This window comes from Battus philenor, unplaced genomic scaffold (genome assembly GCF_028537555.1).
Source record: "Battus philenor isolate CCGP_79_NKW_IND1 unplaced genomic scaffold, ilBatPhil1.0.hap1 SCAF_6, whole genome shotgun sequence".
Classification (NCBI taxonomy): Eukaryota; Metazoa; Arthropoda; class Insecta; order Lepidoptera; family Papilionidae; genus Battus; species Battus philenor.
This window is the reverse complement of record NW_027181726.1, coordinates 8,699,123-8,714,650: the sequence shown is the minus strand read 5'-3', so window position 1 is coordinate 8,714,650 and position 15,528 is coordinate 8,699,123. Positions and strand designations below refer to the sequence as shown.

General features: G+C 33.0%; 1 protein-coding gene across 1 annotated transcript; it reads left to right on the top strand.

Moving 5' to 3' along the window:
- The first annotated feature begins 677 nt into the window (after positions 1 to 677).
- On the top strand, positions 678 to 13,349 carry Khc (kinesin heavy chain). The gene is made up of 19 exons (XM_068773229.1): positions 678 to 988; positions 1,757 to 1,928; positions 2,004 to 2,147; positions 2,252 to 2,395; positions 2,472 to 2,596; positions 2,682 to 2,935; positions 3,027 to 3,135; positions 3,214 to 3,348; positions 3,432 to 3,604; positions 4,277 to 4,466; positions 4,774 to 5,064; positions 5,262 to 5,423; positions 6,883 to 7,049; positions 7,267 to 7,368; positions 9,709 to 9,826; positions 9,963 to 10,190; positions 10,441 to 10,555; positions 11,516 to 11,626; positions 12,461 to 13,349. Exons 1-19 carry the CDS (start codon positions 842 to 844, stop codon positions 12,469 to 12,471), a joined length of 2,898 nt encoding a protein of 965 aa, XP_068629330.1. The 5' UTR covers positions 678 to 841; the 3' UTR covers positions 12,472 to 13,349.
- The last annotated feature ends 2,179 nt before the right edge of the window (positions 13,350 to 15,528 follow it).

Below are 15,528 nucleotides of genomic sequence, written 5' to 3'. Positions count from 1 at the left end.
TGATATTATATATTATACAGTTAAAATGGTATTAAAAGCCTATCGAAGACTAGAAATTATTTCGATATATAGAAATTTTGGTCTTTTACCACTTTTCAACTAAGGAATTCGACCAAATTGTAATTCATCACATAAAAATATTTTTCCTTTTTTCCCCAAAAAAATACTTGGTACTTACATCGTAGTTAGTCATTTTTTAAAACCTTTCCCAACACTGATAAATTGTTGGGATATTAGTGAACAGATAACTAGCTTCCTTTATTGATATCCTCTTAAGTTCGGCCTCTCTTGCACGATTTTTGTAGTAATTGCAAAAAAATTAATTAATTTACTGCTACTTCTCACTCAATCCGGCCCAGGTCAATTCGTTTCACTATAAATCAGTATTTTCGTATCTTTAGTATATCTAAGTAAATCACCGGTACTAATATTTTCCACTACATCTACTTACATGAGATTCATACCCGTGTAAGTAGATCTCTCTCAAGTTTCGTAAATAGTAATGAATCTCTGTATTTATTTCAATTACAGAGAAAGTTTTAAAAATACCAATGTTTTTATCAAAATTAGGAACGCTACTGTTGTTAGGAAAATGTTGGTAACTGATTGATTTTTTTTCATGAGGTTGGCTAAATCCCGATTATCCAACCAATAAACATCCAGTTTCAGGCCTTTCTTGTACGAAGAACATGGCCGACATTTTGATATTGCTGTCATGAAGATTTCACAGTGACAAAATCTAACTTTGTAGTTGTTCATGCACGGTTTTATGTTCCAGTAAAGTTTTTATTTTTTTATATTTGCGTAGAAGGTGTTTAGTGTAAGTTTATTGCTTTGAAAAATGGCAGCTGATCGTGAAATAGCTGCTGAAGACAGCATTAGAGTCGTTTGCCGATTTCGGCCCTTGAACGACTCCGAAGAAAAAGCTGGTTCTAAATTTATTGTGAAATTTCCTTCAGGTCCCGATGATAACTGCATTTCCATAGGGGTACGTGTGTATTTATTTTGCAGTTTTTATTGGGGTTTTCTATCATCGCCCTAATTTAGACCATGATGACTAATACATTATGACTTGTGTTCACCTGCTGCGAAATGGCCTTTCTTTTCTATTCCGCTTCGGTGGCTATGATTGCAATCGCAAAAATTTATAAAATTACAGCGTATTAAAAGCAAATCAAACACAGTCTTGTATGGTTAAAAATCAATACAAATACTCTTTCGACCTTGACCTGTGGGCATCCTTGTATTATTATAAAAACTATGTAATTTTTGTTTATCTATTGCATTACATTTTGGTGATTGACGCCTATTTTTCTATTTATTTTAAAATTCTCGTTTGTAAATAATAAATCTCCTCAATTTTAAAAAATCTGATCCATACGATTCCTTATTTATATTATTATGTTCTGCAAAAAGTTTTCCCTTTTCACATATTATTAAAATCATTGAGACAAACCTTAAAGTATTTATATTTCTATAGAGATATTCAATAAGAGTTTTAAGTATTTTTTTGTGATTAAAGCTGCAATAAAATTAAAATTTGTTGTTACTTACCATTAACCAATTGTGATTGAAACAGGTTTTCCTTAAAAATCCTGCATGCTTAAAGACATTTCTACCTCAATATTAATTTTATAAGTTACATAAGTAGATTGATATGCTCATGATTATAATATGGAAAGTTGTTTATCGGTGATTTATTTATTTTTAATGTTGTTATGAATTTTTTAGTTATTACTAAACAATTAATTTTTAGGGTAAAGTTTATTTATTTGACAAAGTATTCAAACCAAATGCAACACAAGAGAAAGTGTACAATGAGGCAGCTAAGAGCATTGTGTCTGATGTGCTGGCTGGATACAATGGGACAATTTTTGCCTATGGACAAACTAGTTCTGGAAAAACACACACAATGGAAGGTGTCATAGGTAAGTGATAAATATAAAATTGTGTACATGACTGTGTATAGATTGTACCTATAATATTATTTTTAAACATTTTAGGAGATCCAGGAAAGCAGGGTATTATTCCAAGGATAGTTAATGATATTTTTAATCACATCTATGCAATGGAAGAGAATTTGGAATTTCACATAAAAGTATCATATTTTGAAATTTATATGGATAAAATCAGAGATCTCTTAGATGGTAATATTCTTGTAAATATTTTGAGTTTTGAAAGATTCCATTGAATTTATTGACTATTCATTTAATATAAACAATTTAACTTAAATTTATTTAATCTTTTTTAGTCTCCAAAGTTAATTTGAGTGTGCATGAAGACAAAAATCGAGTCCCATTTGTCAAAGGTGCTACAGAACGGTTTGTGTCAAGTCCTGAAGAAGTGTTTGAAGTTATAGAGGAAGGCAAATCTAATAGACATATTGCAGTAACAAGTATGTGCTGACTATTCATATTTATTTTTTGTAACTTTTATTAAAGTTTCTATAAATTTTAATATTCCTCTTACAGACATGAATGAACATTCATCAAGATCTCATTCAGTCTTCCTTATTAATGTAAAACAAGAAAACCTAGAGAATCAGAAGAAATTGTCAGGAAAGTTATATCTTGTGGACTTGGCTGGTTCAGAAAAGGTTAGTTTCTTTAATTTCTTCATTTTAATCCTAGAGTATAAATTATTAGAATGATTATAGGAATGATACTAAATTTATTTTTAAGGTATCTAAAACTGGTGCTGAAGGAACTGTGCTTGATGAGGCCAAAAATATTAACAAATCATTATCTGCTTTGGGCAATGTCATCTCTGCTCTAGCAGATGGTAACAAATCTCACATACCCTACAGAGATTCTAAGTTAACTCGTATCCTACAAGAGTCACTTGGTGGCAATGCTAGAACAACCATTGTTATCTGCTGCTCTCCAGCCTCATTCAATGAAAGTGAAACAAAAAGTACCCTTGATTTTGGAAAAAGGTAACACAAAATTCTATTATTATTTGTTTACACATGATTATGGTGTTTGTTTGATAGCATTGTTATAACATAATATGTATTCTTTAATTAGAGCAAAGACTGTGAAGAATGTTGTATGTGTCAATGAAGAACTCACTGCTGAAGAATGGAAGCGCCGTTATGAGAGAGAGAAGGAGAAAGTGGCCAGGCTTAAAGGAAAGGTATACTGCTGTCTAATTTCGAAATTAAAGTTTTTTATATTTGTTTAAAAAAATGTTGAGGTTAATTTGATATTTCAGGTTGAGAAACTTGAAGCTGAAATTAATCGTTGGCGCTCTGGTGAAACAGTCCGACCTGAAGAACAAGTCAATCTTCAAGAGATTGAAGCTGTCACTCCTGTTACATCCTTTATTGAAGAGAAACCTCCTGCACCTGTATGTAAAATTTGTGTTGTGTATAAAATACATTTATTTTTACAGTAGTTTTAATAAATTTATGTTTTCAAATATTTATTTAGCCGGTACCTGTAGCTGTTGCTAGTGTAGTTGAAGATGCTGCCATGCAAGCAAAACTGGAAGCTCTATACCAACAGTTGGATGATAAGGATGAAGAGATTAACCAACATTCTCAACTTGTGGAAAAACTTAAAGAGCAGATGATGGAGCAAGAAGAACTCATTGCCTGTACAAGGTACTTGTAATTTATAAACAGTATACATATTCTATTCTATGTGCTATAGGTACTTATGGATATGATTCAGTAGACTTAAAACTAATTACGCTGACTAACTCAATATTTTAAGGATATCAAAAATTGAAACAAATATTTTGAAGATGGAATGTGATAAAATAATAATTGCAATTACATTTAATCAATATTACAACTTAATGAATTCATAGCGGAAGCAGAATTTATTTATCAAAATATTATGTACTTTTTTCTACTAACATTGGACTCATAATCTGTTGTTCCAGTGGATTACATAAGTTTTTTTTTTTTGAAATTTGTATATTTATTTAATTTGTGTTAATTTTTAGGTTCATTACTTTTCCATAGAGCAAAGGTAGTCCAGCGTTAGAAGACTAAGATGTGGTTTCCATTTCCAGAATACATTTTTAATAAATTCACACTGTGCATTAATTATTTTGGATTACAGAGAATAGGAAGCAGGCATCCTCTGTGTACCATAATACCACACTGATCAACAATTTGCTTGAAAAGTAAGGCGTTTGTGGTATATCCCCACAGATATCTTTGGTAGGAGGCCTTTACCTTGCAATGGGCCTATATGGGCTGAAACAAAATTTCCATTAAAGGAAAACTATATTTTCGGGTTTTTCTTATAAATTTCATTGTTTTTAGACGCGACTATGAAGCTCTACAGGGTGATATGAATCGCATACAACAGGAAAATGAGGCTGCTAAGGAGGAGGTAAAGGAAGTGCTACAGGCTCTTGAAGAACTTGCTGTTAATTATGACCAGAAATCGCAGGAAGTTGACAGCAAGAGTCGTGAATGTGATCAGTTATCTGAAGAGCTACAAACAAAACAGGTAACTTTAAACTTAATTTTCCCTTACATTTATATGAATTATCGTTATTATCGCCATTTTCAGCCTACGATAGTTTATTGCAAGACATTATTGAAGTACAAGCAACAAGACATAATTTTGATTTACTGTCATATTTAAATTCATACTATTTTTTAATATGATTCATCATATACTGTGTAAATATTATTTCACAGATCCTAATTTATTCATTCAATTTTGTAATCTTTCTATATTTTTAAATTCAATAATGAGTATTTACTAGATTTGAGGGATAGGTTGTGAATAAAGCAACTTCATTTTCGAACAGAGTGCGCTGGCTAGTGCGACTTCGGAACTTCAACAACTTCGTGATCTCTCTGCACATCAACGCAAACGCATTGCTGAACTTCTTACCAATTTGCTCCGAGATTTGGCTGAAATTGGTGCAGCTGTAGGTGGATCTGAATTGGACTTTAAATTGAATGTGGACACGGTTGGTAAACTGGAGGAGGAGTTCACAGTCGCTCGTTTACATATCAGCAAGATGAAGAGTGAAGTCAAGAACATTGTGCAACGCTGCCACTCTTTAGAAACCGCTAATATTGACGCCAATCAAAAGGTAAAGTATTAAAATACTCTTTTTATATGCTTAATTTGCTAATTTATCATTTTTATATATCCTTAGCACTTTAAAATACGCAGTTGAAAAACATTTTGCATTTCATTACAAAACAATTTAATAAAATAGCAACAAAGGGATTTTTGTAACAAAACTGTTGTATTTACTTTAACTTGAAGAATATAATTTTTCTCTAGATTGAGGAATACGAGCGTTCGTTGGGCGAGTGCAGGCTACTTATTTCGCAACATGAAGCCAGATGCGCCTCCCTTGCGGAATCAATGCGAGAGGCAGAGAACAAGAAACGACAACTGGAAGAAGCCGCCGACGCCCTGCGCGAGGAGTGCGCCCGCCTGCAGGTATGGCATATAGATTGATTTGAATTTTCTTTACTTTGGTATATACAGATTTAAGTTTTTTTATAGTTTTTTAAAATAAAATAAATAAAATTTATTGAGATTTTCAGTAATATTTGTTTAAAAAGCAATGAAGTTCGCGCCTTAACTTTATATTCAATCGCGTTATTTTTTTGATCTCTGTTTAAATTATAGATCTAATTTTAAGTTAAAGATTCTTTTTACAGTACAACAGTACTTTACTGTTTGTTTACAGAGTTAATGTTTTAGGTCGTGGTTTATTTTTAGACACCACTTACACGCGTTTCCTCTTCTACGGGGCACAATAAACAAACACATGAAATTCGATTTGTTAATACTTCTTTTAGTTCTCCTGAAAACTTTCAATTTTTTTATTTTAGTCTGTTATTGATGATTTTATTTAAATATAAAACTCATGTCCAAAAAGGACACATTCACAAACAATACCTAAATACATACGTAGTTTTCAAATAATAATTATTTTGCATATTGCTTAGTATTTTGAATGTGTAGGTTGCAACAATGCAATTAAGAATTGGTAGGTGAGCAATACTGTAAGAATGCCATTCTAGCCAAGGCCAAATTTCAAAGTTGTAGAGATCCATGACATGTTTAGAATGAATCTACTATTAAAATGTAAAATATTTTGTTTCGAAATTTAATTCATAGACATTTTTGAAGGAAGTTTGTTTGTTGGTATAAAAAACAAAATGTTTTTACATTGCTATAATAAATAAAAAATGCAGTATACATTTTTAAGGTCATTCGGCTTAAGTTTAGAAAGTCTTAAAAAAACGGTGGTAAGATAATTTATTTATGTGCAATTTTTAGGTTAGTTTTATCAAAATCGTTTGTAAACTAAATGCGATCGTTTCCTACTTAGAAATTACGTCACAACCGCATTGCACGAAAGTGTAGTCTGGCGTTACATATTTTACATTTTTAATTATGTACGTATAAATAAGGTTTATTTGTTTTTAAAAAAATTACGTCGGTAGGTGTTACGCCATCATAATAGCTCACAATAATTACCCAAAGCGTAACACACTACTAATTATATATAGATATAATTAGTAGTATATACTATTTAAGGCGCAATTTATAATTTTTGATAACTGTTTTCGATAATGTCATTGTAAAAAGTTGTTTAAGTGGTGGTACAAAATATAATTTTTAACAATTACTCATTGATTTCGCTAAATTATAAAATTTGATCCGCTTTGAAAACTTTCAAGGCGTCATTTAACCAAATCCTAGAATTATTTTATTTTATTAATTTAAACAATAATGTTTATAACTCGTATACTCGAACTCGAACAAATACCCATTTTTATAATAAATTAGTTAAAACAGCCCTGTTATAAATATGTAACGTACAGTTAGGATAAAACCTGTTTATAAGGGTAGTTTTGTTTAAAAACGAATGTTTTTACACCCTTAGGCAGCAGAACGTGTGCAGCTTGCAGCGGCCGAACAGCGTGCGGATTCACAACTGCGCGGCGCCCTGGAAGCTCAGCTAGAACAGCTTCGAGCCTCGCACACTACTCAATTGTCCAGCTTGCGAGACGAACTTGCCGCCTCACAACGCCAGCATCAAGAACTTAAAGAGTAAGAAATATTTATTTAACACTTAAAATAAATGCACTATTTCTAACTACATATAAATTTATTATTAATACAAAATTTTCAATCAAAATTTGTATCTAGATAGACAGAAAATAACTTTAGATACAGAGCTTAGGCCAGATTCTTGGTAATTTCTATGTTTAGTTCTTTAATTCAAACAGAAACTAAGTGAAATAACAATATTTGCTTTTGTTCACAGCACTTATCAGGAACTGACACTGGCGCGCCAACAACTGCAAGACGACTACGATAAACTGAAACGAGAGGAGGCCGATAAATCTGCGAAACTCAAGGAACTCATGTTAGTGTCGCGCTCTCCTCGTCGTCACCTTGATAAGGCTGAAAAAGAGGTCGCTAATCAACAGACAGCCATGAGGGACGATAATGACATTTTCGGAGATTACATAATAACTCCGAAGAAACAGAGGCTAGGTTTCGGATACGGCTTGGGCCTCGATATCGACAAAACCGGCGGCAGGGAGGAAAAGTCGCTCTCGGCAATCCCTAAGTCCCCCACCCGGCACACGTGCAACATCCATCCCCTCCAACTACATCTGCTCATATCCGTCACCATGATCCTACTTACCCATCGCTACCCCCAGATAGTTGTTTTAGTTTAAGCTTTGCATCCATATTTGGCTCTCTACACACTCACAGTAACTTTTGGTGCCTTCGAAAGCAATCAATATAAATAAATAATTTTTATATGTTCTGTTAGAGACAGGTGTGTTGAGATCCATATTTTATTTTCAGTATTCATTATTATGTTTTTTCATGATTGTAACTGTCTTTGAAATCAAAGCAATAATTCCAAATAAGCAAGATTCTTTTTAAGGTAGTTGTAGACTAAATACATAATGGGCTCTTAACTGCTTTGTTCTATGAACTGATCTACTAGTCCTTAGTTATTTATTATTTAAAATTAAAAATGCAGTATTTAAAAGACCAAAGATTAACTGGTAATTCCATTCAAGCATTTGCAAGTGTTGTGTTTGTTGACTATTCAAAGCATGACTTGTGTGGTTCGTATTTAGATAATTATATGTAAGGCATCGGTGTTAGAAAAATTGTTAAAATATATTATGTAGTGTGTTATCATTTGGAATATTTTACAAGTTAGCAGATGTCGTTATAAATCGTCTCAGTACTCAAGTATTATTCGTGTTCGTATAGTACAACGTAACTTTTGTCTTTTAATAGCGGCTTTAACGAAATAGTCGATGTGTAATTAAGAAGTTGTGTTTTCACTGCCTTTTGTGTTACTTAGCTTATTTAAAAACGTATTAAATGGCCAGTCTCAGTGAAAATATTAAATGGTATATTTGCTTAAGGTCGAGTACTCTAATATAAATAATTTACTTAAAGTAAGAAATGATTTTGCACAAAATGATGTGGATGTCGCCATGATCTCGACATCATACACACTACTCTATCATGTAAATATTTTTGTAAATAATGTTAAAGTATATTTGTATAGAAATTCAGCAAATCATATTTTTATCTAAATATTTTTCTATTAGACTTGAACTGTTGGACTTGTTTCTCGGGAATGTTTGAAATTATTTAAAAAATAACTATTTTCCGAGTAATGAGGATCAAGTTTTAAGATTTTTATTTTGATGATCGTTCTAATTGTAGTGGATAGGATAGATTAAATCGCTGATAGGTAATGTGGAACCATTTAGTAATACAATGGCCTTTGATAGTATTAAAAACGTAAGATAGTTTGTTACCAAGTCCATTCCGTTGATGGCATTTATTTACAATTGACTCAAGTACAATAATCTACATATAATCTCATTGAATCATAATCAGTGTAATGACATGAAGCATGACCAAGTCCTTCTCACCCGTGCCTTTTCCACTCGTGCTTGTACTTAACATCAGCGTTAACATGTTCCTGGTTCCGAATCATTTCCTTAGTTGCACTCGAAATGCCGAAGAGTGATTGTCGCCTCAACTTGTGCGATTTGAACTCGTGCAAATAATGTTCTTAAACCTTACGTAGTAAATAAACTAATCAATGTTTGCACGTAGTTTGGACCTGGTCGTGGCGTATTTATAGTGTTCTCATTGAATCTAGAATACCTCAAAGTACTTAAATAACTATTTCTAGATTGAATTGTTTGCAACACTGATATATGGTATTACTATATTAAGATATTTGATTTACAATGATATGTGGTAGCCAATGTAAGTACAAAGTAAATGTAGTTGCAAGGTTTATTATGCCTAGCTTTTTATTTTTGAGTTGTCATTTTATTCCGCACGTATCCCATTCATATTCATTCTGCCGGGGGTTGGCATTTTCTAATGGCCTTTGTAGACCGAGCGACGTATATATATGGATGGGTGCGTGCTGGGACTTATGATAGCTCTTAGGAGTCAGCAGGTAATTTTAGTCTAAGTTTTTTTGCATCTTGTTGCATTGGAGGATCCTTTACAAAAATTGTATGACTATATTATTAATTATTAATTATAAGCAAATTTAATCATTTTTTGACAGAAATCCTGAAGTAATTTATAGACATGGTTTATGTTTTTTTTATAAATAAGAATAAAAATAAAGGATACTTCAAAGTGGCAAGATCATATTAATGATTATGCTATTGTTATTTCATCTTGTAATGATTATTAACAGCCAAAGTGTGGAACGTCGCGAGCAAGCACGCGCCGATTTGAAGGGGCTCGAGGACACTGTTGCCAAAGAACTGCAAACGCTGCACAACCTGCGAAAACTTTTTGTACAGGATTTGCAAGTAAGTTGTATTAAGGTTGATTAAGAGATATCATTAATATTCTAATTACAATTAATTTTCGTAAGCTTTCGACAGTAAATAATATTCAAATATATAATTTGTACAATTTTACACATCCATTTAATTTTGTATAAAGGCAAGAATAAAGAAATCGACAAACCCAGAAGAAAATACGGAAGAGGAGGGCGGTTCTCTAGCGCAGAAGCAAAAGATTTCGTTCCTAGAGAACAATCTGGAACAATTGACAAAGGTGCACAAACAGCTGGTGCGCGACAATGCAGACTTGCGCTGCGAACTACCAAAACTCGAGAAACGACTCCGCGCCACCATGGAGCGCGTTAAGGCCTTGGAAACGGCTCTTAAGGTAAACATCTTTTTCGAGACATGCGTTGCTTTCGTAACAGTTTTTCAAGCAAGTAATTTTTATTTATTCTTCCCAAGTTTCTGCGTGTTTTAGTTATATTACGTAGACAGCATTTTATAATCGTTAACTATATATTAGTTTTACTTACATCATTTACTATTACATAAGATATCTTAGCATTCTCAGAGAAGTGATTAACCAAAAAATGTATAAATTGTAACTAAGTAAAACATAAGTATTTTATTTGTAGGAAGCGAAAGAAGGAGCTATGCGCGACCGCAAGAGATACCAATTCGAAGTTGACCGAATTAAGGAAGCTGTACGAGCCAAGAATCTCGCCAGGAGGGGCCCTCAGGCCCAAATTGGTAATCATCGTATTATTTATGCCATTACAATCTTCATTCAATTTGATATGGCGACGGCCTGTTCGTGTAACATGTAGTTTATTCTTCAAACATTGAAAGATAGAAAAAAATAATGAAAATGACGTTGTAAAAGCTGATAGTGCATTAACGACCTATTACCGGTATCATGCAACGCAATTTAAATATGTTGGTGACACTGAAAGTTTCTAGAATTGGTCAATGTAAAAATATTAGAATTTTTTTATCGAAAATAGAACTCGGTAATTTTCATGTACACGATGTACACTCTCCTTTATTCTATAAATCAGTGGCAACATGTAAATTACGTTAGTCATTATGAATATTAAATGTGAAAATTTTCGTCGCGGTCTTGCCAAACGTATGCCATGCTGCTGGATGGATACTTCATATTTTGAACTAAGCTTAGAAATGCCGTAGCATTGACACGCGTATGATATATAATATCGACAGACATACTTTAAATGGTGTAATTTTCATTGTCACACCTGCATCTCCTATGATCCTGAAACTAAGAGACATTTTTAAAAGTGGGTCCTTCCTGTAGTCTCGACCACAAACTATGCTTTTACTTCAATTTTTTCACAACAATAGAGAAATGCCGGAAAAAACCTCCTGAGTGGAGCGACATAGTTGTACACGATGCAACAATGCACAAATTGTCAAGGGTGACTATTTTGAAAAATAATTAACCTTTTTTGATTTGATGGTAAGATGTAATTTAGTTTAATCTTAGATATTTTAAAAACTTCGTGTGACCATATCATATATTGTGTCGTTAAAATAATTTATATTGGTTGCAATGTAAAGGAGAAAATCATAAAAAAACTTATTTTGATAAACTTTAATAATAAATATATGACATTAAAACTCCAGAAGTATATAATAATAATCACTACATCTATTCTCTGAATCATTAAAGAATTTTGTATGTTTTTATAGCTAAACCAATTCGTGCTGGTGGCGGGCACTTGGTGAGCGGTTCGCCGGGCATGGTGCGACCAGCGCCTGCGCAGGACATTAAACGGAAATCAATTATTGTTGGTGGACGAGGTTTGTTACACAAATCTATCATTAGATATAGTTCTATCATTTCCTTTTACTAGTAGGCATTCTACTTTAGACAGTGATATCATTACAGACACATGGCAGTAGGTCCTAGTGAAACACAGATATAATAAAGTTCCTAAACATATCTAAGACCTACCTTTGTTTATTTTTAATTCATTATCATTACAATTAATACACTAGAAGAAACATGTAGGCAAAAAGACAATACGTGTATAAGTCTAGCCAAAGTAAATATTTAAATCTGTAATAAATGTAGTGTGAAAATAAGAATGTAAAACTATATTAATCGGGAGAATAAATATAAAAAAAGAGCAAACAAAGAAATGAAAATTAAGTAAGACAGAACAAAATGAACACCTGCAGTAATCCGGTCGTAAGGTGACGAAAGTGAAGTGATGAATGAAACGATTAGGAAAAAATGAAAGCAGTGAAAGGATTTATGAAGAATAAATGATAATCACATTGAGAAAGAAAAAAGATAAGAATGCAAATATGATGAAAAAAAAAGTAAAAATGGCCCTTGTGTACCCAAGAGAGGGAAGGGAAGTACGAAAGGCCTCTCACAGGGGGGGCCCGAAAGCATTCCGACGATAGTGTACTACTTAAAATCTTGAAATAATTGTGGATTCAAGTGTGTATAAATGCCTACTTGAATAAAGATATTGTGAATTTGATATCTATGTAAAATTATAATATCCTCCCCAAAAGTACAATTTTTATAGCTATAAAAGAGTTATTTATAACCAGGATCATCCACAGTTCTTTTCACCTGTTGTTTTCATTTATCTAATATTATAATTTCTGTTTATATTACAGATGAAAGTTGAAGAGGTAGCCTTGTCAGCGTAGAGAATATAAATGAAAATTCATCATTATACTCTTAATTGGGTATTATGGCGTCAAAATCATTCTTGGAAAAAAATATACCCATATTAATATAATTAATACTGTATGTGTTTATAAAAAGCCTAATAATAAGCTGCAACAAAAAACAAAATAACAAAAACATTGTAGAATCCTTTAAGGCTTTACCTTTCGAACTATCTAATCTTAATGTCACTAAGTGCACATGTATTTAGAAAAGATTATAGCTTCTCGCTGTTTAAATAGATTTATGTAGCGCACTGCGCCCGGCGCGGCTCCCCGGCCGCTCGGGCACAGTGCGCTAAATTCAATATGGGTTGTCACTCTAGTATTATATTCTTGCAAATCCAGAGCCTATTAAGTCAATGTATGTAAAAGGTAAAAACTTAATTATTAGTTGTCCTCGATACTCTCTCTTTATAATGAATTGGAGAAAAAAAAATATTTTTATGAAATGACAAAAAGTATTACATTTAGTTTGTTCTAAATCAAATACCTTAAACATTTTTATTGTATTTATGGGAAGAAATGGTGTAGTGACATGGGTCGAGAGTACGTAAAATTGAGCAGTACAAAGAAATGCCGAGCCAGTTACCAGTACAGTGAAGTCGGGTTGTAACGAAATTTTGAGTCCGGACTTCATTTCTTCCCAATGTTCCCATTAGAATACGGAGGAAACTGTTTCATAGATGCAATACGTCTCTATCTTTAAGAATATGCTGTGAACCATTTGCAGACTCGCATATGCTGCCGCACAAATAAAAGTGAATACAAGTGTATTTAAACAAATGGCGGTTCCCGCGAGTGTGTCGCATCGCTAGTGTGGTGGCAAATGCATACGGGAGCGTAAAGCGTGTAGTTGTAGTGTAAGCTTCTTTAATATATATTTTTATATATTGTGATAAGCGTTGTTATGCCGAAATGCGAGCATTTAATAAGTTAACGGAACGACCTTTTTGGCGTAAATTAGTGAGGTGTAATGAGTGATAACGAGAGGAGTCCATAGCACAGCCTACGCCGGTCCGCAGCGCGCCGGAGCCTAGGCGACTTGCTGCACAGCAAGTTCACTGCCCTTAGGCAACCCCGCGCCTGGCGGCTGAACGATACACTTTAGTTAGTGATTTTTATATTCGCGATGTCCGGTCGCGGAATATCAAAATCTGTTTCAACTAATGTTCATTATTTTGCTCTGATTACTAGTATATTTAATCTTTACCAATGCATAATAGACAAGAAAGTAGATGTTTCCCAAAAGCATATTATAGAGTAGGTTATCATTCGTGTCACCTTGGTCTCGTCATCGCCGCTTCATATGCACTGTTTGCTTGTGAGCTGTGATGTTTTAGTAATTGATTATTTTGTATTGCGTCTTTTTTGTGGTATGGTAGTCAATAAAATAGAACATTAAAAATACTTCGAACACATTCAAACTCTCCCATGTTTCACAATGATTTCTAGCCAAAATGTTTCCCAGCCGATTGTTCATTAGTCAATTTAAGTTTAAAGTGCGTCGTTAATTTGGATAAAGTTCTCTATTTGCTTTAAGATGCATTAGCTTCATAGTAGATCTGTAACTTATGTAAGTACTTATGAGATAATCAGGTCGGAGCGCGGTCCCGCGTGGACCCAGCGCTACGACTCGCACCGAACCACGCCTTCGCTGCGCCCCACGAGGAGTTATGGAACTGTCGTCGATAAACGGTCTTCTGAAAACCAAAGATGAATCACAACTTTTAGATTTATTGTCCGAGATTTATAACCATCTAAAATTTAAAATAAGCCCCGAATTACTTAATGGTTCCAAAGCTCCTTCATATGTTGCAATACATTTATATCGTTTAGGTGTATAAAAAAGTTATAGTAAATTATTTCACATTTAAGTTAGATACTTGATTTTACAAAATATTATTTATTACTTGGTAAAACTAAATTATCTTGTTTTTTTTTTCACTTTTGAAGTGTAATACGCTTTATACATACCTCTTTATTTACAATATTTTATAATCATGGTAACCGCTTATTTCTTTACAATTTATTGGAAATGCCTCCAAAGTGTGCATTCCCTGAGGAAGGTCGTTAGTATTTGTTGTGTAATTTCGTTTAAATACAATACAATACGAGGCTGTCCTCGGTTTTCCACTCGCCTGTTGCATAGATAGCTCAAACAATCGAAGACGCATTTCGCGCTCGGTGGGGCGAACCTCGAACCCCGAACCGACAGGCTTGCCTTTGCACCAAGTGATTTAGTTTGTATTTACATCTTTTGTACGATGTATTTAACGTGGAAAATTCTCAAAAAGAGTTTTCTTGATTTTTATTTATTATAAAAATAAAATTATGAATTTAATTTGCTACGTGTGTATCTTTTATTTCTTCCCCTATTAAAACCTAATATTTTAGAATAACCTTTGACAAACGTAAATTTACCGGTAACAATTTAGTTGTCAAAATTGTATTTTTAAAGGCGCCATTTACACTTGACATGGGTGTTAATAAACACTACTTTTAAACAGAATCGCTGATACTGTGACGTTAACTTTAAATCTATTATAGTAAGCGTAATAGCTGATATTCTTCAGTACCACAATTATCATTAATTAAAAAAAACGTTAGACTGGATGCTCGATTATTTTATTTAACCCGTGCTTTTCGCATAACCATATTACGTATGAATATTTGCCTCATTTTACTCCTGAGAAACTACGAAGACGGTTTCAATGAGCTACTGAAAAATTAACCAAAGGAAATTGTCAGTGCCTATTTGTCCACAAGCAGATGGGTGAAATAACAATTTTACGATTAAATTTGTCAGTTTCCCTACCAAACAACCTTGATAAATTAGTAAGTCACATTACTAAAATTAAAAATTTCGGGTTCAGGAGTAAATTCACAAAAAATCGCTATTGAATTGAATAGTTTAGCGTGAATGAGCTTTTTTGGTGAAGCGATTGAAAGTAATAAAACAATTTAAATTTGTCTTTATAAATTGAGGAAAACCACGAAAGAAGCAACAGTATGAT

Bases quoted from the DNA above. Each gene is read 5' to 3' on its own strand.
- Khc (XM_068773229.1), top strand. From the start codon at position 842: ATGGCAGCTGATCGTGAAATAGCTGCTGAAGACAGCATTAGAGTCGTT. The intron at 9,827-9,962 runs GTAAGTTGTATT...TTTTGTATAAAG, and splicing joins TTTTTGTACAGGATTTGCAA to GCAAGAATAAAGAAATCGAC. The intron at 10,191-10,440 runs GTAAACATCTTT...TTTTATTTGTAG, and splicing joins CCTTGGAAACGGCTCTTAAG to GAAGCGAAAGAAGGAGCTAT.